The sequence below is a fragment of the Rhinoraja longicauda genome, chromosome 11 (genome assembly GCF_053455715.1).
Source record: "Rhinoraja longicauda isolate Sanriku21f chromosome 11, sRhiLon1.1, whole genome shotgun sequence".
NCBI lineage: Eukaryota > Metazoa > Chordata > Chondrichthyes > Rajiformes > Arhynchobatidae > Rhinoraja > Rhinoraja longicauda.
The window spans coordinates 41,816,396-41,841,273 of record NC_135963.1 but is presented as its reverse complement, the minus strand read 5'-3'; the positions used below and the strand labels follow the sequence as shown (position 1 = coordinate 41,841,273).

At 42.9% G+C, this 24,878-nt stretch overlaps 1 protein-coding gene across 3 annotated transcripts in view; it reads left to right on the top strand.

Annotated features, from left to right (window-relative positions):
• rabgap1l (RAB GTPase activating protein 1-like) overlaps positions 1 to 24,878 on the top strand; it is a 252,872-nt gene that overhangs the window by 5,382 nt on the left and 222,612 nt on the right. For 2 of the 3 annotated variants that reach the window (XM_078407464.1, XM_078407466.1), the window contains exons 2-7: positions 5,102 to 5,266; positions 6,957 to 7,128; positions 14,268 to 14,478; positions 18,751 to 18,925; positions 21,838 to 21,995; positions 24,750 to 24,860. In XM_078407464.1, the coding sequence (XP_078263590.1) occupies positions 5,126 to 5,266; positions 6,957 to 7,128; positions 14,268 to 14,478; positions 18,751 to 18,925; positions 21,838 to 21,995; positions 24,750 to 24,860 (968 nt within the window). In that variant the 5' untranslated portion in view covers positions 5,102 to 5,125. The remainder of the gene's footprint in view (positions 1 to 5,101; positions 5,267 to 6,956; positions 7,129 to 14,267; positions 14,479 to 18,750; positions 18,926 to 21,837; positions 21,996 to 24,749; positions 24,861 to 24,878) is intronic. The other variant, XM_078407465.1, reaches the window with a different exon arrangement.

The following is a 24,878-nucleotide window of genomic DNA, read 5'->3' as shown; positions in this document are numbered from 1 at the left end:
GCGGTAGGGGGTGGGGGAGGGGGGAAGGGAGAATGGGAGGGGAGTGGGGGAGGAGAAGGTGCTGCATCAATGCGAGAGGCAACACTGGGGGGGGTGGAGAAGGGAAGGGGAGAGGGAGGGTGGGAGAGAGGAAGGAGTGGGGGGAGAGGAGTGGGGGAGGACAGGGTGCTGCACCAATGCAGGAGGCAACCCTAGAGGGGAGGGGGGGGGAGAGGGAGATGGAGAGGGGAGTGGGGAAGGAGAGGGTGCTGCACAACTCTAGGGGAGGGGGGGAGGGAGGGTGCTGCACAACTCGAGGGGGTGGGGGAGGGGAGGGAGTGGTGTGGGGAGGAGAGGGTGCTGCACTAATGCAGGAGAGGCAACTCTAGGGGGGAGGGAGGGGGGCGAGGGGTTGGGAGGGTGGGGGGAGGGAAGGAGCGGGAGTGGGGGAGGGAAGGGTGCTGCACCAATGCAGGAGAGGCAACTCCAGGGGGGAGGAGGGGTGGGAGGGGGGAGGGGGGGAGGAGAGGGTGCTGCACTAGTGCAGGAGAGGCAACCCTAGGGGGGAGGGAGGAAGAGAGGGGAGGGGGGAGTGGGAGAGGAGAGGGTGCTGCACCAATGCAGGAGTGGTTTGGGCTCTACGGGTCCACGGTCTAGTATACCTCTAAACCTTTCATATCCTATGTATTTGTTAAAAATTTGTTCAGCATTGAAGTTCAGCATGACCTTCAATGCTGCTTTGTTCAGCATGACCAATGATGCCCTCACTCCAAAAAATGAATAAAAAAAGATTTAAGAATTAAGGGCTGGTAAAGAAGTACAAATCAGTTATGTCCAATCTTAAGTGAGTGACTAAATGACCACTCCTATTACTCTACACCTGCAAGTCTATTTGTATTGAGATATTGGAGAACAACTGGCAGGAAATTCAAATTCAAATTAATTTATTGTCCTTTACACCAGAGTGCAATGAAATTCCTTGTTCGCGTGAAGCTCAGAGAGTAGCAGTATACATTAATGATCAATAAATATATAAATAAATACAATGACAAATGCAAAACAGCAAAATGGTGTACGATTTTAGTGCAATGTCCAAGTAGTACAAAAATAAATAAAAGTGGTTTTCTCCGAGATCTTCGGTTTCCTCCCACACTCCAAAGACGTACAGGTATGTAGGTTAATTGGCTGGGTAAATGTAAAAAAAAAAAAAAATTGTCCCTAGTGGGTGTAGGATAGTGTTAATGTACGGGGATCACTGGGCGGCACGGACTTGGAGGGCCGAAAAGGCCTGTTTCCGGCTGTATATATATGATATGATATGATATGATATACAATGACAGAATGCAGAGTTACAATGTAGGAACAAGGAACTGCAGGTGCTGCTTTACACAAACAGACAGAAAGGGCTGGAGCAACTCAGCGGGCCAGCCATATCTTCTGCTTTAATCTCTGACCTTCGTTCGAATCATCTGCCTATCAAAAAAAACCCTCACCTGTGCCCACCTATTACCTGTCATATTTTATCCTGCCTCTCCTCTCTCCCAGCTTTCTTCCTCCCCGTACCTCTGAATGCTGAGGAAGAGTCCCAACCCAAAATGTCACCTATCCATGTTCTTCAGAGATGCTGTTTGACCCACTGAGTTACTCCAGAACATTTTACTCCAGTAGAGTTATGTGTCAGCATCTCCGGCAAGGGGGTTGAAAGAAGGGATTAGTTCAGGAATCTAATGGCATTGGGGGAAGAAGCTATTCTTAAGTCTCTATGTTTGGACTTTCAGTTTTGTGCATCTTTTCCGAGAATGTATATGAGAGAAAATGGAATGGCCGTTGTGGCAGCCATCCTGAGCAATACTTCTTGTATATTATAATGCACAGTGAAGATGAGCAGGGGGGAATGGAAATGTCGAGCCTTTGATGGACTAGGCTGTGATCACCACTCTCTGCAAGTTCATGCGGTTAAGAACAGATTTGATTTCATACTGGACTGAGATGCATCCCATTAGAAAAACCTACAACGCTTCTGTAGAAGATTGAGAGAATCCTCACGGACATGCAGCGTCTTCTCAGATGCCTAAGATGGTCCATCCGGACCAACCTGGGCAGTCAGGTTCAGCTTATTACCCTCTCCTATTTGGTATCTATGTTTGATACAATTTTGTTGCAAAGTTGGTTTCTGAATTGCATTCCAGATGATCAAACACAACTTCCAATCTTCCACAGGATTATAGGAAAATAACTGCAGATGCTGGTACAAATCGAAGGTTTCACAAAATGCTGGAGTAACTCAGCAGGTCAGGCAGCATCTCAGGAGAGAAGGAATGGGTGATGTTTCGGGTCGAGACCCTTCTTCAGACTGATCAGTCTGAAGAAGGGTCTCGACCCGAAACGTCACCCATTCCTTCTCTCCTGAGATGCTGCCTGACCTGCTAAGTTACTCCAGCATTTTGTGATACCTTCTACAGGATTATGATAGGTTGCATTTCCATATAATTTCAGATAGGAAGACAGTTTCAATGGAATTACATATTTTCAATGGGGTATGCTTTAAGTTTCATATAAACTTTTAAAAAACTCATCTCTGAAAAGAGTTATCAGTGCTGATGGAATCTAAGTGGGACATTCTCCAGGACAGCCTGAGAATTGCCCTCGATTGGACTCATTGGACTCATATCCCTCTAAACCTTTCCTACCAATCTAACAGTCCAATAGTCTTTTAAATGTTGTTATTGGACCTGCTTCAACTACTTCCTCTGGCAATTGTTAATCCATATACCCACCACCATCTGAGTAAAAATATTGCCCCTCAAGTTGCTATTAAATCTTGTCCCTCTCACGTTTAAACTATGCCATCTGGTTCTTGATTTGCCTTACCCTGGGAAAAAGACTGTACATTCTGTAACTGTCTATTCCCGCCATGATTTAATACACCTCCATGTGACCACCTCTCATCCTCCTGCATTTCAAGGAATAAAGTCCTAGCCAGCCCAACCTTTCCCTATAACTCAGGCCCTCAAGTCCTGGCAGTATCCCCATAAATCTTCTCTGCACTCTTTCCTGTTTAAATTATGGTGACTACATTTTAGAAGATCAATATAATTAACTGAATGTGAATTCCATAACTGTTATCAGGCGATTAGAATTAGTAACGTTATTTGGGTTACTAATCTGGATTGCTGATAACATTGCATTGATTTCAGTCTTCGTAACTTCATATGTCCAAACATAAAAAGTATTTCGCAGATTTCATTATAGATTTATATTGCCCTTTGAAGAAAAGTTCAATTGGAGAAAAACTGGCCTTTTGTTTATATTCATCCATTAAAGGAAAGAGTAACCAATTACTTTAGTTCAAATATCCTCAGCTATCTAAACCCAGAACAATCCATGTTTATCGTGGTCCTCACGAACTTTAAGCCTTGCTCTTTATGGTCTAATTGTTGGGTAAGACTTTGAAGAAGAATCTGCAAACAAATATCTCAGGGTGGTGCTCTGGAAGTGGGGGCAGGGCAGGGGATCAAGGCGGAGGACAGAGCTCCATCTGGGGCCCGGTCGGAGCTCCAAGCTGGGGCCAGGGGCAGAGCTCCAGCTGAGTTCCTGGGTTGGAGATCCAGCTGAGAACCTGGGGTGGAGTGCCAAGCGGGAGGTCCCGGGTCAGAGCTCCAAGCAGGGGCCTGGGGCATTCAAGGCTGAGGTACTGTAGATTTTTGGTTTGTACTGAATGGTGGAGCAGGCTCGAATGGCCATATGACCTTCTTTTCCCATATCTTTATGTATCTCAGATTTCGTCAAGATGTCAATGCACTAACTCACGGGCGTACCTTGACATTTAATAAGATGAAGGCTGATCATTAACCTCTGTACTACTTTCCTGCTGTAACCCTTGAATTCCATTAACTAAAAATCTATTGATCATTACCTTGAACGCACTCAGTGACTGAGCCTGTGTGGTCCTTTGTTAGGGAACTCCAAAGATCCCCTGACCTCTGGCTGTAGCTGTATTTTCTTATTTCCGATCTTGAATGGCTTTCACCCTCGTTTCAGATAATTAACCTTTGGTTCTATACACTTAGCAAGGCAAATCGTCAATTCTACATCTATCCTGTCAAGGCTTGGAAAAAATTGTATTATTTTAACATCTGATTTTACTAAACTCCAGTGTGTAGGCCGGATCTGCCTAATCTCTCCTCATGGGACAACACTATCATCTCAGGAATCATTACTTTACTTTGGACTTTATTTCAGAGAAGCAGCGTGGAAACAGGTCCTTCGGCCAACGAGTCTGCGCTGACCAGCACTAGTTCTGTCCTTCACACGAGGGGCAATTTACAATTTTACCAAAGCCAATTAACCTACAAACCTGTACGTCTTTGGAGTGTGGGAGGAAACCGAAGCACCCAGAGAAAACCCACGCGGCCGCAGGGAGAACGTACAAACTTTGCATAGGCAACACCCGTAGTCAGGATCAAACACAGGCCTCTGGCGCTGTAAGGCAGCAGCTGTGCCTCTGTGCTGCTCCGTTCTGGCAAACCTTTATTGAACTTCCTCTTACCAGTCTATATCTCCTTAGGTAGCCAGAGCTGTGCGCAATATTGCATGAGCAGTCTCACCAGTGCTCTGTATTGCTGCAGTGAGATGTCTTTACTTTTGAACTTGGACCTCCCTGGATTAAAGGCTAACATATAATTTGCCTTCCTGATGGCTCACTGTACCTGCATTTTAACTTCCAGTGATTCACGTGCAAGGACACCTAGATTCCTATGAACATAAGTATCTTTCAATCATTTAGCATTTAAGAAAAACTCCACTGTTTTAGTTATCTTTAAGCGATGTGGGCGCCCTTTCTTTTTTGAGTTACATTCAGCCTGCCATGTCTTCAGCCACTCAGTTAGCCTGTATTCCTCTGAGGTTCCTCTATATCCCCTTTACAGTTCAGCTCAGAACCTTAGTGTATGATGAATTGTGTTGTCAATAATTTAGTCTTGCTACAAGGAAAACCGCAGTTGAAGCCGATACGTGTGAACATTTGTTGGATATCGTTTAATTTAACTGATAATTGGATTTAGCTGCTGCTTTGGTGAAGTTTCACGACTTTTTTCAGAGATCCTTTTCTACATTCTTTCAGGGTGCTGCCGTGCGTTGCTATGCGATGGATGACCAGGCTGCTTTGAGGAAGGTGAGCGGTTCCTCAGACTCTGTTTCCACAGTGAACAGCGAGGAGTTTGTCATTGTGCCTCAGCAAGCAGAGGATTCGTCCTCCACCAATGAAGAAGAAAAACCAGCGTTGAAGGTAACCAACCATTTATTCTTGTCATGGCTTACTATGAACAAAAACTTTTCTCTGGCCTTTTTATAACAAAAACTTTAGTCTGTCTCTCTTTGTGACCAGAACTCTTCTTGCTTAAACTCTCAACTTTGCAGCATTTGGGATTTGATTGCATCAGATCACACGTAGCAGGCTTTGTTTCAGTCTGCATAAACTGCAGTATAAACAGGAAATGCAGATTTTCAGTGTTTTTGAATTCCATAGACTGCATGAATACTGTTAAGCGTATAGGTATGGGGTACTGACCTCCCCACCATCAAAGGAATCTTTTAGAGACGCTGTCTCAAAAAGACGGCCAATATCATCAAAGACCCACACCACTCCGGCCATACTCTCGTTTCACTCCTCACATCTAAGGTAAGAAGGTATAGGAATCTGAAAACAGTAACATCCAGGTTCAGGAACAACTTCTACCCATCAACCATCAGGCTATGAACTCCAACGAAACTCTACCAGGGTTGCACTAGGATTTTGGGCTTTGTTTTGTTGAAGCACTAAATTGGGTTTTTTTTACTTCTTGAACGTCTTGTTTTTTGTTTGTTTGTTTATTATATTATGTATTGAATACTGTGTTCACTGTGCTACTGCAAGTAAGAATTTCATTGTTCCATTTTGGGACATATGACAATAAAACTCTCTTGGCTCTCTTGATTCTTGACCTAGGTTTACTGCACTGCAATCGTGTGGTGGGCAGCAGAAAAACACCTTATCCTTAGAGATGTAAGCATTCTGAGAGAAAGATACATTGAAAAGACAGCTTGCTTTCCATTCAGCATTTGACGGCACCGGGCCTCAATTCGCTGTAGTTTTTAAGGATGAGAGGGGACCTCATTGAAACCTACCAAATAGTAAAGGCATGGATAGAGTGGATGGGGAGAGGATGTTTCCACTAGTGGGAGAGTCTAGGACCAGAGGTCATAGTCTCTGGATTAAAGGACATTCCTTTAGGAAGATGAGGAGGAATTTCTGCAGTCAGAGGGTGGTGAATCTGTGGAATTCATTGCCACAGAAGGCTGTGGAGGCTGTCAGTGTATATTTTTAAGACAGAGATAGATAGATTCTTGATTAGTACGGGCATTAGGGGTTATGGGGAGAAGGCAGGAGAATGGGTTTAGGAGGGACAGATAGATCAGCCACGATTAAATGGCAGAGTAGACTTGATGGGCCGAATGACCTAATTCTGCTCCTGTCGCTTATGAACATGAGTCTTTCTTCAGTGTCTCAAGAAAGTGTAACAGTTTGCAAAGACAAGAGCTACATAGCATGGCATTGATTTCAGCCACAAATTATTTTCCAGCTGTGATTCGAGACTCTACTAATGCCATATGTTGGAGTTAGATTCAGCACAGGTTGGATAAGTTAATTGCTTTAGACTTTTCTTTAGACTTCAGAGATACAGTGTGGAAACAGGCCCTTCGGCCCTCCGAGTCTTTGCTAACCAGTGGTCACCCCATACACTAGAACTATCTTACACACTAGAGACAATTACAACTTTACTGAAGTCAATTAACCAACAAACCCATACATCATTGGACTGTGGGAGAGTTGGAGAGTTTACAGTGGCCGGTGACTGAACAATTGCATTGGATTGTAATGTATGTCTACATGTTGTGAATGACATTGCAATGCATGACTTTGTTGTCACTCTCTCCAGATCGCTTGTAATGGGGATGAGCAGCAACTAAAGGCAGCACTGGAGGAAGGACAGAAAGACGAAATAATAACTGGAGCAGCAGGAGAGAGTGGATGTAGAAGTCTGAGGACCCGAGAAGAAATGTTGAAGCAAAAGCCATTGCATTTAATCTTGGATTCCTCTACAATGGAAGGTAATCAAGTACTTATTGATGTGTGCATAAGACGGGTTGATTATATATAACTGGAGCACGGAGAATAGATGCACGTATGCCAGCAAGGAACAAGAAATAGTTTGGAGAGACAAGGAACTGCAGATGCTGGTTTACAAAAAAATACACACATTGCTGGAGTAACTCAGTGGCTCAAGCAGCATCTCTGGAGAACATGGATTGGTGACATATCAAAGAAGACACAAAGTGCTGGAGTAACTCAGCGGGTCAGGCAGCATCTCTGGAGAAAAAGGATGGGTGACTTTTTGGGTCAGGACACTTCTTCAGATTCACACATGTATAGGTGACATTTTGGGTCTGAAGAAGGGTCCCGACTCAAAATGTCACCCATCCATGTTGTCCAGAGATGCCACCTGACCCGGTGAGTTACTCCAGCATCTTATGGCTTTTTTTCCCCAAAAATAGCATGCTTTCTGCCATAGACTTTACTAATAATATGTTCACGTGAAGTGATCGTCTCTCTGATACTGAATAACATTAGAAGTTTGGTAAGATTCCTGCACATACTTCAATGCCGTGTATATTGCCAACTCCAGTGTCACTTCAGTTCATGGGGGCGGGGAACAACATTATATCATGACAGCCTTATTTTGCAGCAGAAAATGTTATCATGTTATGCAGATTAGGATCCTTGTCATCTATGGTAGACTTTGAGGAAGGTAAACGGAGCAAAGGGGAAATGTGCATCTACTTTGCACCCTGTGTCCTATTGTTTTGTTACTTCCACTCTGGCCTGAAAGTGGCCTCAGTATTATTTGCATGTATACTTCCTCAGTGAGGAGAGGAAGTTGCTTTCCTGAAACAGAACTCTCTTCAGCTTAATTGTTGAATGGTTGTATCACAGATTAGACTGTTTACTTGAAATTCAAGTTCTTGAAAATTCGTGCCATCTGCAAAGCAACATTGTGTGTAACCAACTGAATTTAAGGTTAAATAAAATCCCAAACCGCTGGAAACATTCTGCACGTTAGGGAGATCTTTGGCGAGAAAACAAGATTTAACGCTTCAGGTCACTTCATGGCACTTGATCATGGGAAAATTAGAAACCAAGCATGTTTTAGGTCACAGCGAGGGCAAGGGATGGATGGAATAATGTCTGTGTCTGTGATTGGGGGGGATACCTAGGTTGCTTTTGGTTTTGGAGGCCATTGGGGGTGAGCATGGTAACCATTCTTGAAACACACTGCTGTTCTCTGTCAGAAAGGAGTTGGCCATGGATTTCTATTCTAACCATTCTTGAGGCACTATCAATAGCTTTTCAAGATTAAAAAAAGTCCATCACTTAAGGAACTGTTAAAGGTGCCAATAAACAGAATTGTGATATTCAGTAGGTAAGGCAGCATCTGTGGAGAGAGAAAAACAGTGTTAACATCTCAAGTCAATGACTTTTCATCAAAAATAGGAAAAGTTTGAGATCAAAACTCATTCAAGGGAACGAGAGACTTGGAGAGCCTTGAGAGTATCACCAACATCGCAAGAGCTTTGTGTGAATCACTATAATCATTTTTATGTGCTTCATCTAATTCATAATTTAGCTTGCTCAGTGTTAAACCAGTTTAGGTGGTGGATATAGATGCTCTCCATTCTTAGCTCCTTCCCTCTCCTTAGAACTTTCTGAAAGGGGCTGGTTGACGTGAAAGAGTATTTTTTATTTGAGAATGCAATTTTTATTTTTATTGAGTAATAATTGGCATGAGATTATTTAAATTTTATTATATCTAAAGCAGTGAAGTTTCTCAAGTGCCGAGAGCCCTCAAGACCTTATTTACGTGGTCTACATTAAACCTTAAAGAGTTTTGCTGACTCCATACGAGACCATCACAGAATGTAAAATCATTTGCCTGTTATTAGCTGCCTCCTTCCTGAAGCTGAAAGTTCCTGGCCTGCCTCCTTCCATGCCATAGGTGTTGCCACACTAAATTCCTGAAATAATATGACCCAGATTACATTTGGGATATGATGAAAAAAATGATCAATCCCTGTTTGTTATAACTCCCCCATGTTAGGGTACTTCATTTTGGGTGAGATGGAATGAGGTTCAAGGTGATTTTTTTTGTGCTCCTTGTGTGTTGTGACTGTCGGCAGACCAATTTCCCTCCGGGGTTGAATGAAGTATTGTATCGTTATCGTAAACATAGAAGGATGAAAATAATTGAACAGTTTTAATATTTGATGTATATTTCCTGACTCTAAAAGAGCTTTCAGAGTTCAACTCTGAATCTTTATAGAATCTTCTAACAGTTCATTCGGTGTAGATTTCAGCAGCCAGTAATTTGTCATTCTATAATAACCTGGAAATACCACTGAATAGAGAAAGAAAGAGAAGTATATCCTGCAGACATTTTATGACAGAGTGATCATTCTGAAGAAATACCAATATTTTTAGCATATCAGTGTTAATTACCTTTGTTGCACAAGTGATAGCAACGTGGGATTACAGCTATTTGAGAGAGTTTTATTACAAATATGTTTAATTTAAAACTTGTTTGAATCTTTACTCACTTTCATGTAACATTGTTCTCAATGTTATTGCATGCCTCCTGTGTTTCACAATCAGGAAGGAGATGATTTGGGTACAATTAACAAAGAATGCCTTTGAACAGTGCTGTGCATTTTGCTCTGCTTTCCTTCAGCAAAAGACTCTTCATAGAAAGAAGTTAACCAAATTTCATGTTCACTTTGGTTTATTGGCAGCAATGAAGTTCCTATAAAGAGATCAAACTCAATTTTATAGAAAGTCAACCCCTTGATTCCATTGCTGAGGCTAGCATGAGTAAGAACATGTTCTCATGCATCTTGGGATACATGCTTAAGTGTGCACTGTCATGCAACCCAATAACCTTGAGTGGTTACATTCAACACTGACAATAAGAATATGGTGCAGGGCAGCTCCTGGGTGAGAAACTTGCCTATCATCCACTGTGTCAACAGTATGAGTCGTTTTACCAGTTCCACAGTTCTCTGCATTGTTTCTCTTGAGATCACACCTTGTCTAGTCAACAATGGACCTACAAGGCAACGCCCTACCTGGTCATTGGTGGCTGGCCCTGATTGGTTCTGTTCCTTTCTCGCCTCCAGCTCTTTACCTCCTCTCCCACCTCCTACTTTAAGTCTGAAGAAGGGTCCCAACATGAAACGTCACCCATTCTTTTTCTCCAGAGATGCTGCCTGACCCGACGAGTTACTCCTGCACTTTGTGCCTACCTTCAGCATTTAGATATGATCATCTCTGAAGAATTATAGTTGTTGAGAAAGACAGTTATTAGACATGTCTACTATTAGTGATACTTATTGTATCTTGCTGAAAATCATCTACTTTGCAAGTCTCAATTTCCCTCGTCAGCCAAGCTTCCTTACATTTGCTTGCTTTGCCCTTCACTCTAACGGGGACGTACGTATCCTGAGCTTTTGTCATCACACTTTTAAAGGCATCCCACTTGGCTGATGTTCCTTTCCCCTCAAATAACCTGCTTCTAACAGCAATTATCATCTTACTTATTTGCTCCTTATGCAACAACAACTTTGATTAAAAAAGTGATTTCCTTCCACCAGCATTGAAATGTGGTGGTTGGGGAGTACATTCCTGAAATTAGCTTGATTGAAGTCGCTAGCGATGATGAAGAGGGCAACCATGTTTGCTGTCTGAAGATAATTGACGACTGAGCATAATTGATCCAGTGCCACATTGGTATTAGCTCAGGGTGGTATGTAGAATGCAGATAAGTTGGTAGCGGTCAATTCCCGTGGTAGATATCCAGGATACAGGAGTGATTCTTCTCACATTCCTGTCTTGTCCTTGTAGCTGGTGGAATTGTTTGATGTTGGGAGTTGAGTTGTGCTGCTGGATGCCTGGGCTTTGACCTAGAAAAACCACAGTATTTGTGTGGGTGGTTCAATTGTTACAAACACAATACTAATAGTAGGGGATCATTTGATGGTATCAAGGGATGTATTTAGACTGTCTTTTGCTGGAGATGATTGTTGCTGTTGCTTATGTGAAGTGGGTGAGTGGGGTGGGGGGGAGGAAGGGGTGAAGTCGTAGGAAAATGGGGGAGGAGGGAGTGGGAGAGGGAAGGGTGCTAGACCAGTGCAGGAGAGGTTTGGGGCCCAACGGGTCCACCCTTTTATAGTTTATTGACTATAGCTTGGCCTTCATCAACATCCAAGCTCCACTTCAAACTCCTGGACATTGGAGGTCCAACATCTCCTAAGACACCACTTGCAAAAGAAAGACTTGTATTTATACAGTGCTTTTCTATTTACACAGCAATTTTCCATAAACAGCATTGTGATAATTTTCTGGATAAACCATTTTTAAAAGTATGGAATGAAAGATATCGACTTCCAGATTATGTTAGATCTCTTGCTCCCACCAGAGTACAGAAAAGTCTCTGGCTTAAAGGCTGTGTAAGAAAATAACTGCAGATGCTGGTACAAATCGAAGGTATTTATTCACAAAATGCTGGAGTAACTCAGCAGGTCAGGCAGCATCTCAGGAGAGAAGGAATGGGTGACTTTTCGGGTCGAGACCCTTCTTCAGACTGATGTCAGGGGGGCGGGACAAAGGAAGGGTATAGGTTGAGACAGGAAGATAGAGGGAGAACTGGGAAGGGGGAGGGGAAGAGAGGGACAGAGGAGCTATCTAAAGTTGGAGAAGTCAATGTTCATACCGCTGGGCTGCAAGCTGCCCAAGCGAAATATGAGGTGCTGTTCCTCCAATTTCCAGTGGGCCTCTCTATGGCACTGGAGGAGGCCCATGACAGAAAGGTCAGATTGGGAGTGGGAGGGGGAGTTGAAGTGCTCAGCCACCGGGAGATCAGGTTGGTTAAGGCAGACTGAGCGAAGGTGTTGAGCGAAACGATCGCCCAGCCTGCGTTTGGTTTTGCCGATGTAAAGAAGTTGACATCTAGAGCAGCGGATACAATAGATGAGGTTGGAGGAGGTGCAGGTGAACCTCTGTCTCACCTGGAAAGACTGTTTGGGTCCTTGGATGGAGTTGAGGGGGGAGGTAAAGGGACAGATGTTGCATCTCCTGCAGTTGCAGGGGAAAGTGCCTGGGGATGGGGTGGTGTGGGTAGGAAGGGACAAGTGGACCAGGGAGTTATGGAGGGAACGGTCTCTGCGGAACGCAGAAAGGGGAGGGGATGGGAAGATGTGGCTAGTAGTGGGGTCCCGTTGTAGGTGATTTGTTGGATACGCTGGCTGATGGGGTGGAAGGTGAGAACGAGGGGGATTCTGTCTTTGTTACAAATGGGGGGAGGGGGAGCAAGAGTAGAGCTGCGGGATGTAGAAGAGACCCTAGTGAGAGCCTCATCTATAATGGAAGAGGGGAAGCCCCGTTTCCTGAAGAATGAAGATATCTTTGATGCCCTAGTGTGAAACACCTCATCCCGGGCGCAGATGCGGCGTAGACGGAGGAATTGGGAGTAGGCAATAGACTTTTTGCAGGGGACAGGGTGGAAGAAGTGTAGTCCAGATAAAGGCTCATCAGCAACATGGACTTCGTTGCAAGGAGTATCAGTCTCAATCTTTGTGCACGAATCTCCAGGTTGCGCCTTGAACCCAGAACCTCTGAATACTGATCACTGTGGCACCACCTTCCATTATGGGCAGCAAAAGGATCAGTACAACATAATTGCATGTTTGCGGATTAAGCAGATGTTTAGAAATAATATAACATAAAATTTCAGCATGAAAATAATGAGCACACTATTGTAAGGGCGAACATTTGGAATGTAGCCATATGGGTTTTATTGCAGGGTGTAAAAAAGGTGTAAAAGCTCCAGCTCGATTATGTTGCCAGGACATCCTGTTGTCAGCATGGAAGCGCGGTTTATGGCTAAGGGTATCCTTTGATATGGGCAACTGGCTTTAAGGCTTTGATGGTTAGCCATCCTTTGAAGTGTTAAGAAGAACATCTTGCCATATGGACTGCCCTTTGTTCCCAAGAAAGAAGAGGTCACGATGGACACAACGGACATGGAAGTCCCGAAAGACACATAAAGATTTATAGGACATTGTAAAACTTGCCATATAAGGTAGCAACGGAAATGTACTGGCACATGTATTAAGGGTATAAAATGTGTGTTTTTGTTAGCATTCGGGGAGAGAGACTACACTAGCTTCCTGAGTGTTTCTAAACGCTTCGGTTTCTAGACTCTCCCCCACCTGGGTGAGTAGAATAAAGAGGTTAAACGAATTCGGTTGTCTGCCTGTTTTTTCTAATAGGCCACAGACTACAACATCATCACCCTGTATTATTGCAACAACTTTGGGAGTATCATCTGGCTGCTCTGCTCCGTTCCTTGAACTTCTAATAAAAATCTTCCTCCTGGTTGTTTATCTCCAGCAGTGTGTAAAAGAAACAAACTTCAAAATAAAGAGAGGTTATTTACATTTTGGGTTTTATTCCATCTTCTGATCATAATCTGTGTTCCTAGCCAGCTGTCCTCTCAGATCTTGAAGGGAGGAATGTGGCTGGTATGACGCAAGATGGAGAAGGCCTCGTTTCTGCCAACGTGACTAAATCCAGGTCACAAAATGTCTCATGGATGTAGCCATCAGACGGGTCTCAACCCGAAACGTCACCTATCCATTTTTCTCCAGAGAAGCTGCCTGACCTGCTGAGTTACCCCAGCACTTTATGTGCTTTTGCCATCTTTGACTTGGGTTGGCTGTTCCAGTCCAGGCAATGCTCCAAAATATTAAGGTTTGTCTAAGTTAGACACAAAATGCTGGAGTAACTCAGCGGAACAGGCAGCATCTCTGGAGAGAAGGAATGGGTGACTTTTCAGGTGGTGATCGGTCTTCAGTTCCACTGAGTTACTCCAGCATTTAGTGTCTACCTTCGATTTAAACCAGCATCTGCAGTTCTTTCCTAAACGCTTAAAGTTTTTCTAGTATGGTTGATCTTTTGCCAATATCTACCATCAATGCAGTGTACACTGTTAAAATGCATTGACCTCAATCTTTTGATGAATAACTTCCATTTATAGCATTTTGCCTCTGTCTCCAGAAGGTGTACTGCAGGTCAGGAGTCTGTTGTTGTATGATGTGTCTTTTAACTGCTGTGAGTGATCTTAATATATGAACACTTTCAGCAGAGCTGCCCGCTTTGAGGGGTGCGTCGCCCACTGCCGAGGAAGAGGAGAGCGTGCTGTTCAACAAGTTAACCTACCTAGGATGCACAAAGGTGACTTCTCCACGCAATGAAGGGGAGGCTCTTCGCGCCATGGCCGAACTGCGTACAAGTTGTCAAATTCCTATTCACATTACCTTGTATGTGCCTAATGTTGCAGACGGATGTGTAAGGTAAGTTCTCTTTTAGTTCAATTAAACATTTTCAGATTTTACCGGAGAGCTGGTGCTAATTATTTAAACTCCTGGAATATTTATTGTTAAATTTGTAAATTAATCTGAAAGATGGAAGACAAACATTGTTCTGAGATGGAATGGTGTCTACTTTGGGAAGGGTACTCCTTTTAAATATTTGACAATAGGGCATCAAATACTCTAGGTAATTACCCAAGGTTATTCTGCACATTGGTGCAACAAATCTCTGTTCTCAGACTAAGGCTGCTAGATCTGTTGCACTATGGACCAGCTTTCTGCAGATATACCGTGCCCATATTTGTTGACAGTCAGACCATTGTGATCAGCAGATGAAGGGAGAGACTTGTTTTTGGGTCAGGCAGTAGCTGAGCATAGAACAAGGTCATTGAATGCTATATTTTATCTGAATTGATTTTTATAAAGTAGATTGGGTCATTTTACTTATTAAAGCTGTTATATTAATGCAGTTTATTATTGGGGAAGACATTCTACGTGGAAATGGCAATTGGTGATTGAACAGACTGTCCATTAGTTAATTTATTCAGGTGCCATGAGAGTTGAAAGATCTGGCAATATTCAGGTCGGGGACCATAAGTGATGAGAATATCGATAAATTATTTAGGATGATAGCTTTCAGAACTGGAAAAGTATGAGATGCTAGTCTTAAGGAAGTACAGAGGCCGGGAAATCTGGGGAGGGGAAGACAGAACAGATCTGTGATGGGCCGGAGGTCGAGCCTGGGACAGGTGACAAAGCAGATCAGTGATTAAATGGTGATGGGGATCTCGGTACAAGTCACAGGGAGTCCAGAAGTGGTGTCAGTGGGAATGATAAATCCTTACGTGAAATTATCCAGAAAGCTGCACTATTCCCAGTCAGAAGATGCTGTTCCTCCTTTTCATCAAGTTTCATTGGAACTTTTGATGTAATACTGATAGTACATTTATTTTTTATTTTTTTGCTCCCTCTTGCCGCTTTGAGTCTAATAGAATGGCCCATCTCATCAAAAATCCCTTCTAAAACATTCGGCAAATGAAAGCCCCACTTGTTTACAGTTGGAAACATACACCCACTCCCTACAAGGGAAAGCCCTATATGTACCTGATGACATCATGGACCAGTCCTTTCAAGGTGTCGGGACTGTCCCATAAATTCCCAGATCTGCTGGCAAACTCGTGCTTGGACAACCAGGATGTTAAATGTACTTTTAATTTACTACCTATGTGACCTCAGTATTATAAGAGCATCAAATCCCTTATTGTTGTGAGTCGAGTTGGAGTTTAGTTTATTGTCATGTGTACTGAGGTACAGTGAAAAGCTTTTGTTAGCGGAACCAGTCAGTGGAAAGACAATTCATGATTACAATCGAGCCATCCACAGTGTACAAATGCATGATGAAGTGAATAACATTTAGTGCAAGATAAAGTCCAGTAAAGTTCAATCAACGATAGTCCAAGGATCTCCAACAAGGTAGATAGTAGCGCAGGACTGCTCGCTAGTTGTTGGTCGGATGGTTCAGTTGCCTGATGCCTCCAGGAGGCCTTGCATTACAGCAATGAAGCCACCAGACATTGACCATTGACACCAGTAATGTGATGGGGGTAAGAAGAGTGTTTGTGTGTGTGCACATGTGTGTGTGTATCTGTGTGCAAGTGTGTATGAAGGAACCAATTTTGGGAATCACAAGTTCTTTGTATCCCCTCGAGAGGTTAAAGAAAAGAATTGCTTGTTATAGAGATCTTTTGACACATCCAAAGGGATGTCTGCACATTCTTTACAACCAGTTGTAACGCAGTAAGATAATAAAGAAAAGCATTCAGCCCATCATAGCTGCTCTGCCATTTCATGAGGTTACAATTGATCATATATCTCCAGTTCTCTGCAGTAACCTTGTTATCGTGTGATTCTCTTCAGATTCAAAAACCTCTGCAATTTTAGAAATACTTCAGAAGAGTGGTTACTGTCAAGTGGGCAAACTGTGCAGAGCCAACCCACCAGATGCAAAATCTGGTGGTGGGTTGCAGAGAGGAAAATATTGGCTAGGATGCTGGAAAAACATAAGCTCTTTTCAAGTAGCCACAGCTCCATTTGAATGGGTAAACAGGACTTGATTTAATTTTTGCTCAGAGAGAAAGCTCCTCTTGACAGTCGAATGCACCCCAAAAGTGCCCTCTCTAGTATTAGCCGAGGTTACTTTGACTGAGCACGATTACTACTGAGTCAGGTTAGCATTTAAGTATATTATCATCATCGACCCAGTGAATAAACATCAGAAAGCAAATAAGGTGGTTGGCATTGGAAGGGAAATGGCTGCTATCAGGAAAAATTCTGTTTGTAAGTTACTCTTACTACCTTGGTGAATGTGCATTTATGTCACGTGCACGTGACTCATGCTTCAACTTGCACAGGAGTGTTCATGATGAGAAGGTATTGAACTGGAACTGTTATTCTGTGCAGAAATTCAGTGAGTAAATAATGTTTCTCGTTTCTCTCTTGTGCCTCGAAAGTGTGCGTGCTTCTAATTCTTTGATCTGTTTGAGAGGATGTTTGATCTGTAAAGCGGATTCACAAATTAATCCCCCCCTCCCCCCGTCCCTTACACTGGGCTGGGCCTCCTTTCCTTCACCTGCTCCACACCCATTCACACTAATCCCACCTTCAGCACTTGGCACGAAGCCTTCTATGATTCGGCAATTCAAGTGTTCGACTAAATGCTGTCAGTGAATCTGCTTTCACCTTTCTCTACAGCAGTATGTTCCAGATACTCACTATTCACTGAGTTATAAAGGTGCTCCTGAGATCCCTTATAAATCTCTTCCCCTTATCCTAAATTTATGCCATCAAGTTGTTTTCACATCTGATCTGAGTGTAAGTGTCTTGCCGTCTCCCATATCTGTACCCCCTCTTTCCTTTTCAATTGTACATTCCTTGAAACAATTAACCGAACATGGGATTGCCTATCTCTTATTTTATTTGGATGGTTGTGGTAAGATGGCTTCCAGAGCCATTATGTTTCATTTGGTGAGGATACTTTTCCCAGCACAATTAGTCACATTTGAATATGATGTAAGAATGTCTCTGTATGTACGAATGGTGTGTGGGTTGGAGGATGACTTGAAAGGCCTTGTGTTCCCTGCGATTGTTGCTTCAAGGTGTTGGAGGTCACAGCTATGGAAGTTTCTGATGGCCTGATGTTCAATCTGGAGTCATGGTCAATTATAAGGTTCGAGATAATGTCAGAGAGCTGAAGATCCGCTTCTGCGATGGAGGAGTAATTTTCCAGGCATGTCATCGATTGCAGGTTAAATGAAGGCTAGGTTGGAATGCTACAGGGTCAAATGGTGGAAAGTTAAAGTGCAAAAGGGCACCGTGAGAATTGGTTGATTGATTGAAAATAATAGATCTGGAGTGGGTCAAAGGGAGGGGTCCACGTCGATCAGGCATTCTGGAGATGAGTGAAATCGCCCACAGGCTGGGTTGAGGACTCCTGGCCAAAGAAGTGGGTATAGGGGCTAATGCGGTGGAAGAGTCCACATCACGTCAGGCTTAGAATTAAGATGGGATTGACAGTCTGGTGTCAGAATGGAGAAGGTCGAGATGGTTAGTGAAAGACAAAGTAGAACTGTGGACCAGGACAGCGCCAAGCTAATGGTTCAGTGCTGTTGAAGGGAAGGGTCAAGAGAATGTCTGTGTTACTGTAAGGCTTCAGCGTGGATCTAAATTGAATTTGAGGTTTTGTCCTTTTATTTCCTCATGTTCTTTAATATAAATGCATGGTGAGTTTGCATATTTTCGAGGGCATTTGGACTCCTATCTGTGAAAAGTTTCTCATCTATTCAATCAAAATGTTTCATAATATTGAACACCTTCATGAAATTACTCCTGAGCATTCCTTAGCTGTGAAGCAGACAATCCCAGCTATTCTAGGAGACATTTAGGGATTAGGACTCGAACTGGGTGGCACTTACAAAAAACCAGTATAAATGCAATGATCATTTTGGATGCTATGCTGTATGATTTTGATTCATCAGTGTACTGTTTGGTTAATTTAAAACAGGATTAACTTTACAGTTCACAGTAAATGCAATTTTCTGTAAAATTAAGTCAGTCAACCTGGATTTGTTTTATTCCTTGGAGTAAAGTATCTTAAGGACCACTGCTTCCATTGCTTTGTAATTAATTTTTGTGTTCCTTCTCTTCCCTTACCCCCCCTCCCCCCCCCCTTCCCTCCCACACACCGTTTCCCCTCAGGATAATAGACCAGGCTACAAATGTAGAGATAGCTGCGTTTCCCATATATACCGTGCTGTTCTGTGTCCGAGGCGTTGATGGAACTTCAGAGAGTAATTACTTTGCATTTACTGAAAGTTACTGCAGTACAGACGAGTTCCAGCTCCATGTGTTCTGTTGTGAGATCAAAGAAGCTGTAAGTAATATATTTCAACTGTTTGAGTGCCAAAATTATATTAGTTTTCAAAATAAGTATATGAATACAGAATCAAAAGGTCATGCAATTTTTGCTTATATCAGGAGACTTCTTTGTGCAAAAGTAATTTGACTAAATCACTTCAGTGCAGTTTATTATCTGTCAGTTCACAAAACACACTATTTGCAAGGAATTAGCATTGAGCAAGTGAGTATAATAAACACTCCATAAGACCATGGCTCAGTATATAAACTGCGAGAGAGATTTATTAGTGATAAATTGATTAGCCATGATGAACAGTGCATTTTCAATAATGTACAGAAGAAAATGGTTAGTATTGAAATGTCAGAACTAGTAGATATAGCTTGCATTAACCCGTTTATGTAGCCAATTACAAGGTCATAGAGTCATACACTGTGGAAACAGGCCCTTCAACCCAACCTGCCCACACCGAACCAACATGTCACACAAAGGGTGGTGGGTGCATGGAACGAGCTGCCAAAGGAGATAGTTGAGGTGGGTACTATCGCAATGTTTAAGAAACATTAGGACAGTTACATCGATAGAACAGGTTTAAAGGGATATGGGCCAAACGTGGGTGGGTGTAACTGTCCTAATGTTTCTTAAACATTGCGATAGTACCCACCTCAACTATTTCCTTTGGCAGCTCGTTCCATGCACCCACCACGAAATGGTTATCACTCTGGTTCATATTCCTCCCTCACCTTAAAGCCATGTCCTCTGGTTCTTGATTCCCCCACTCAGGGCGAGACTTTGTGCGTCTACCCGATCTATTCCTCTCTTGATTTTTTACACCTCTATAAGATCACCCCTCATCCTCCTGCGTTCCAAGGAATAGAATCCTAGCCTGCTCAACCTCTCCCTATAACTCAGGCCCTCGAGTCCGGGCAACATCCTCGTAAATCTTCTCTGCATTCTTTCCAGCTTGACATCTTTCGTATAACAGGGTGCCCAGAACTGGACAAAATACTCTAAATGCGGCCTCACCAATGTCTTATGTTTGCGTTTGGCCTCAAATGCAAATTGGAGAAACAGTACCTCATATTTTGCTTAGGCATCTTACAATCCAGTAGTAGGAATATTGATTTCTCTAACTTCAAGTAATCCTTGCTTTCCCTCTCTCTCCGTCCCTCCCCCACCCTAGTTCTTCTACTGGTTTCGCTGTCCTAATTAATTTTACTGTTTGTATGCCTTCGTTGTCACCTTCCCCTCATCCAGCAATGAAGCATTGTACATTTCCTTGATCATCGTCTACTTTGATCTGTCCTTTTCGCACCTTACATGTTCTTTGTACCCTTCCATATCACATTTCCCCCGACTCTCAGGCTGAACCCGAAATGTCACCCATTCCTTCTCTCCAGAGTTGCTGCCTGACATCAGAAGCTGCTTTGCTTAAATACCCCAAGCATCATGAAGTTGGTCGACGGTGACCTGATTTGTCAGAACGAAACCATGGAATCATTCCACATTCATCAAATGCACTGATCTACTTCCAAGCCTCTCTATTTGCTCCGTGCTTTGGTCACAATCTTTGCATGAACTTTTCCATGAAAATCCTCTTGTGTGCTCAATGGTGCCAGGTATGAGCTTGTTAAATCGTTCATGCTGTGATTTTAGCAGCTGCCAGTGTAAGCATTGTAGTGTTCCCTTGTACCCACCAACTCCTGGCCTGTATATAGACATCTTCCTGTTTCCTATTCAAAGATCCTCTGCTTCCCAATGAGCTGTTTTGCCATTTAACAAGCAATATAAGGTCAAGGTATTATGGTAAAACTGGCACAGACTTTACGATTTGAAAATGGGGATTGTAGAGCAGTTACGGTCCACTCGCTATCTTGAAGACTCACTTTGTTTGGCTGTCTTTCGAAGCTCAGGAAGATAGACTACAAAACTATTTACTCCTGCTTCTGTGAAGTTGATAGCTCCTTGCTGGCCGTAATTATGATTCCCCTGACCTGTTATCTAGATAAACTCTGGCAATAAGTGATAGCAGCCCATTCCCAAATGTGTTTTTGTCCACACACCAGTCATTCTTCTTAGATAGGTCACAAGTTGTTAATGGGCACAGTTGACTTGGCTGAGTCTTCCCTCTGAATCCATTGTTTAACAATAGGTTTCAATCAATTCAGATGACACATCTAATGCAATTCTACGCATGCGTTGTCTGCAGAATGTAGAACCTCTCTCTGGAACAGACCACGGACTCACTGAGCTGGTTAACTTTCATGTCAAAATTATATCCCTTCATTTTGGAACCATCCAGCAGAGAAAATGTCAATACTATGCATGTTCTGAAATGTCTCTAATTGATTGAAATTGATTGAAAGATACAGTGTGGAAACTGGCCCTTTGATGGGCCCACGCCGACCATCGATCATCCATTCACAGTAGTTCTATGTTATACCACTTTTGAATCCACTCCGATCAATTAACAAACCTGTGCCTCTTTGGGATATGCGAGGAAACGAGTGCATTTGGAAGACACGCATACGAACACAGGGAGCACAGTACATGCAAACTCCACACAGACAGCACCCAAGGTCAGAATCAAACCCGAGTGTTTGATGCTGTGAGGCAGCAGCTCCATCAGCTGCACCATTGTGCATCCTCTTTCTTTGTAATCTTTTACCACTTTCATACTTGAGTTAATGCAAGTCAACTCTCTTCATCCTGCTCTATCATTTTAACCCTCAAAGTCCAAATGTAGTGAATCTGCACAGCACCTCCTCACTATCCATCCCACAATTCCCCTCGCCATCCTTTGAAGTATTGTACCCATCACTGAGTGCAGAATTCCAGATAGGATCTCAGCAAAGCTTTGTAAGCTTGTGGGAGACGAGCGTAATAGTCAAAAGCCAAGAATCTAAACCTTTACGTCTTTTCCTCTCCAGGTTAGTCGAATTCTGTACAGCTTTTCCACCGCTTTCCGCCGAACTTCCAAACAGACAGCAGAAGTAAAATACATGAGTGACACAAGCCCCGAGAGTGACTGCTACAACTTCACGGTTTCTCTAGAAGTGAAGGAAGATGATGGAAAAAGCAATTTCAGGTGAACTGAGATTGGATTGAATTTAAATCTGTTGGGATTTTGGAGCCATTGTTACAAACATTGATTGGAGCAACAAATGAAAGGTCATTAACCTGACCCGCTGAGTATTTACAGCATTTTGTTGTGTTTAATCATAGTCGAGGGACAAATATTGACCAGAACACTTGTGTGAAAGTGGTCTTCTAGAAAATGATCTTTACACTCACTTGAGATGGCCAATTTGTTCAACATCTTTTACAACGCTTGGCATGTCTAGCAGTGCATGGTTCCTATGAACGGATGAGAAAACCTTAGTACATTTGGAGGGGTGTAGATGTGCTGAAAATTCTGGGTGTGGCAACAATGGTTGCATCTGTAAGAAAAAAGATTGCCCTTGCAAATAAATTACTGAAAGGTCTTGAGGCATACAATTGTAACTTGAATAAATAGATCTGGTGGTCTCATCTCCTCAGTTGCAGTGTCCTAGTCATTCAGTACTACCCCCTTGTATCAGCATGTCGTGATAAAGCTAAAGTAAAGTAACAAGTCAACTCGAAAGCTGGGCAGAGCAGTGGCAAGTGGAATTTAATCCAGATGAGTGTAAGTTTACAAAGTGCTGGAGTAACTCAGCAGGTCAGGCAGCATCTCGGGAGAGAAGGAATGGGTGACGTTTCGGGTCGAGACCCTTCTTCAGACTTCAGACCCGAGATTTCTCGCACGAGATGCTGCCTGACCTGCTGAGTTACTCCAGCACTTTGTGAATAAATCGATTTGTACCAGCATCTGCAGTTATTTTCTTATACTGAGTGTAAGTTTATGCACTTTGGCATGTTAAATTCTGGTAGGACATAATGGCAAGGACCTTAATGTTCTGGGGGACCTGGGGGTGCAAGTCCACAGTTTGCTGAAAGTGCTGACACTGGTGGATAGGGAAGTGAAGAACGCATATGGTATGCCAAGGCATAGAGTACAAGAGTTTAGACATCATGTTGCATCATGTTTAGACAGATGTACAACATATTATTTAGGCCGCACTTGGAATATTGTGTCCAATTCCAGTCACCAGGTTACAGGAATGATGTGGTAGCAATAAAGGCAGTGCAGAAGAGTTTCACCAGCATGTTACCTGGAAAGGAGGGCTGTAGTTAAAAGAATGGAATGGGTAGACTGGGGTTATTCTTACTGGAAGGTGGAAGGTTCAGCAGCTACCTTTAACGGGTCTGTAAATCTATAAAGGGCTTAGATAATTCATCTTTCTCCCAGCGCAGGATAATCTAAAACTATAGGGCACAGATTTAATGTGAGAGCAGAGAAATTGAAAGGAGATCTGTGGGGTGAGTTTTTCACATCGAGAGTGCTGGAGATCTAGAATGAACTGGCTGAGATGGTAATAGAAGCAGATACAATTACGTTTAAAAGGCATTTGGATGGATACTTGGATAGGAAAGACATAGGAGGTTATGGGCCTAATGCAGGCATCATAGTCGAAATAGATGAATGGTCCCTAAGAGGGTCTGTTTCTGTGCTGTATGATTCCAAGGTCCAGTTAGTTTGAATTTAAACAACGCTGCTCTGTGAGCCCTGCATTAACCATGTTCACTATATTTAGAAACTTGGAAATGCAGAAAATAGGAACAGGAGTAGATCATTCAGTTCCTTGGATCTGTTCCATTTAACATGATCATGTCATTATTCTGGGCTCTCTAGCCATTAGAACGTCCCCTCCTGTCTTCTCGTCTGTTTAACATATCAGAGCTTTATAGGTTGCAATGGAATCCTCTCTCGTTCTTCTAAATGCCAGTGAATGTAAGCCTAACTGACTCAGTTTCTTTTTGTGAATCAGACCTGAGATCCCAGGAATCAGCTCAGTAAGCATTGTTTCAATCCTCCATCGTCTCTCAGATGTAGAGATCAAACCTACACACACAGGTGCTCAGATCGAGTCACAGCAAGGCACTGTACAGCTGCAACAATCTATCCTTGGTCCAGGATTCAAATCCTTTTGCACTGAAGACTGTGGCACGGTGGTGCAGCGGTAGAGTTGCTGCCTCACAGCGCTTGCAGCACCAGAGACCCGGGTTCGATCCCGACCATGGGTGCTGTTTGTACGGAGATTGTACATTCTCCCCGTGACTGCATGGGTTTTCTCTGAGATCTTTGGTTTCCTCCCACACTCCAAAGACGTATAGGTATACAGGTTAATTGGCTCGGTGTATGTGCAAATCATCCATAGTGTGTGTAGGATAGTGTACGGCACATATTGCCTCTAGCCTGCTTTGTGTAGTATGCCTTACTCAAGGTTTTGAACAGTTCTGTAAAGATTCCTTTCTCATACTCTGCTGAAAGGAGAACTGCCCTAACTTTCCATTTTCTTCAAATTATTGAATTACAAAGGTGGTACTATTTCAATCTCCACAGCACCCTCTCCAGATCGTAACAAATTTTCCAACGCCTGGATTTGGACTAGGTAGAGAGGTACAGTGTTTCATAGAGTTAGAGCATAGCTTAATGTTACTCATTCTATGCAGCTATTTGAAATTGTCAGTGGGTGATTTTAGTGTAATGTTTTGATAATGTAGGGTAGCAATAAAAGTGCTTCAAACTGTATAAATTAATCTTTCATAAAATGTCTTGCTGTGACAGTGTGCAAGATATTAGGAAACCTCTCTCCCTGAGAGAGATTTTATAGCAAACCACCATTCGTAGCATGACTCAGTGGTGTAGGATCTTGTGTTTTGATGCCATAACTTGAAATAGTTCCTTTTGTCTTCACAGTGCCGTTCCAAAGGACAGAGAAAAACTCTATTTTAAGTTGCGACAAGGGATAGAGAAGAAATTAATAATCAATGTTCAGCAAACATCAAACAATGAACTCGCCATTGAGAGGTAATATTCTTATAAAAT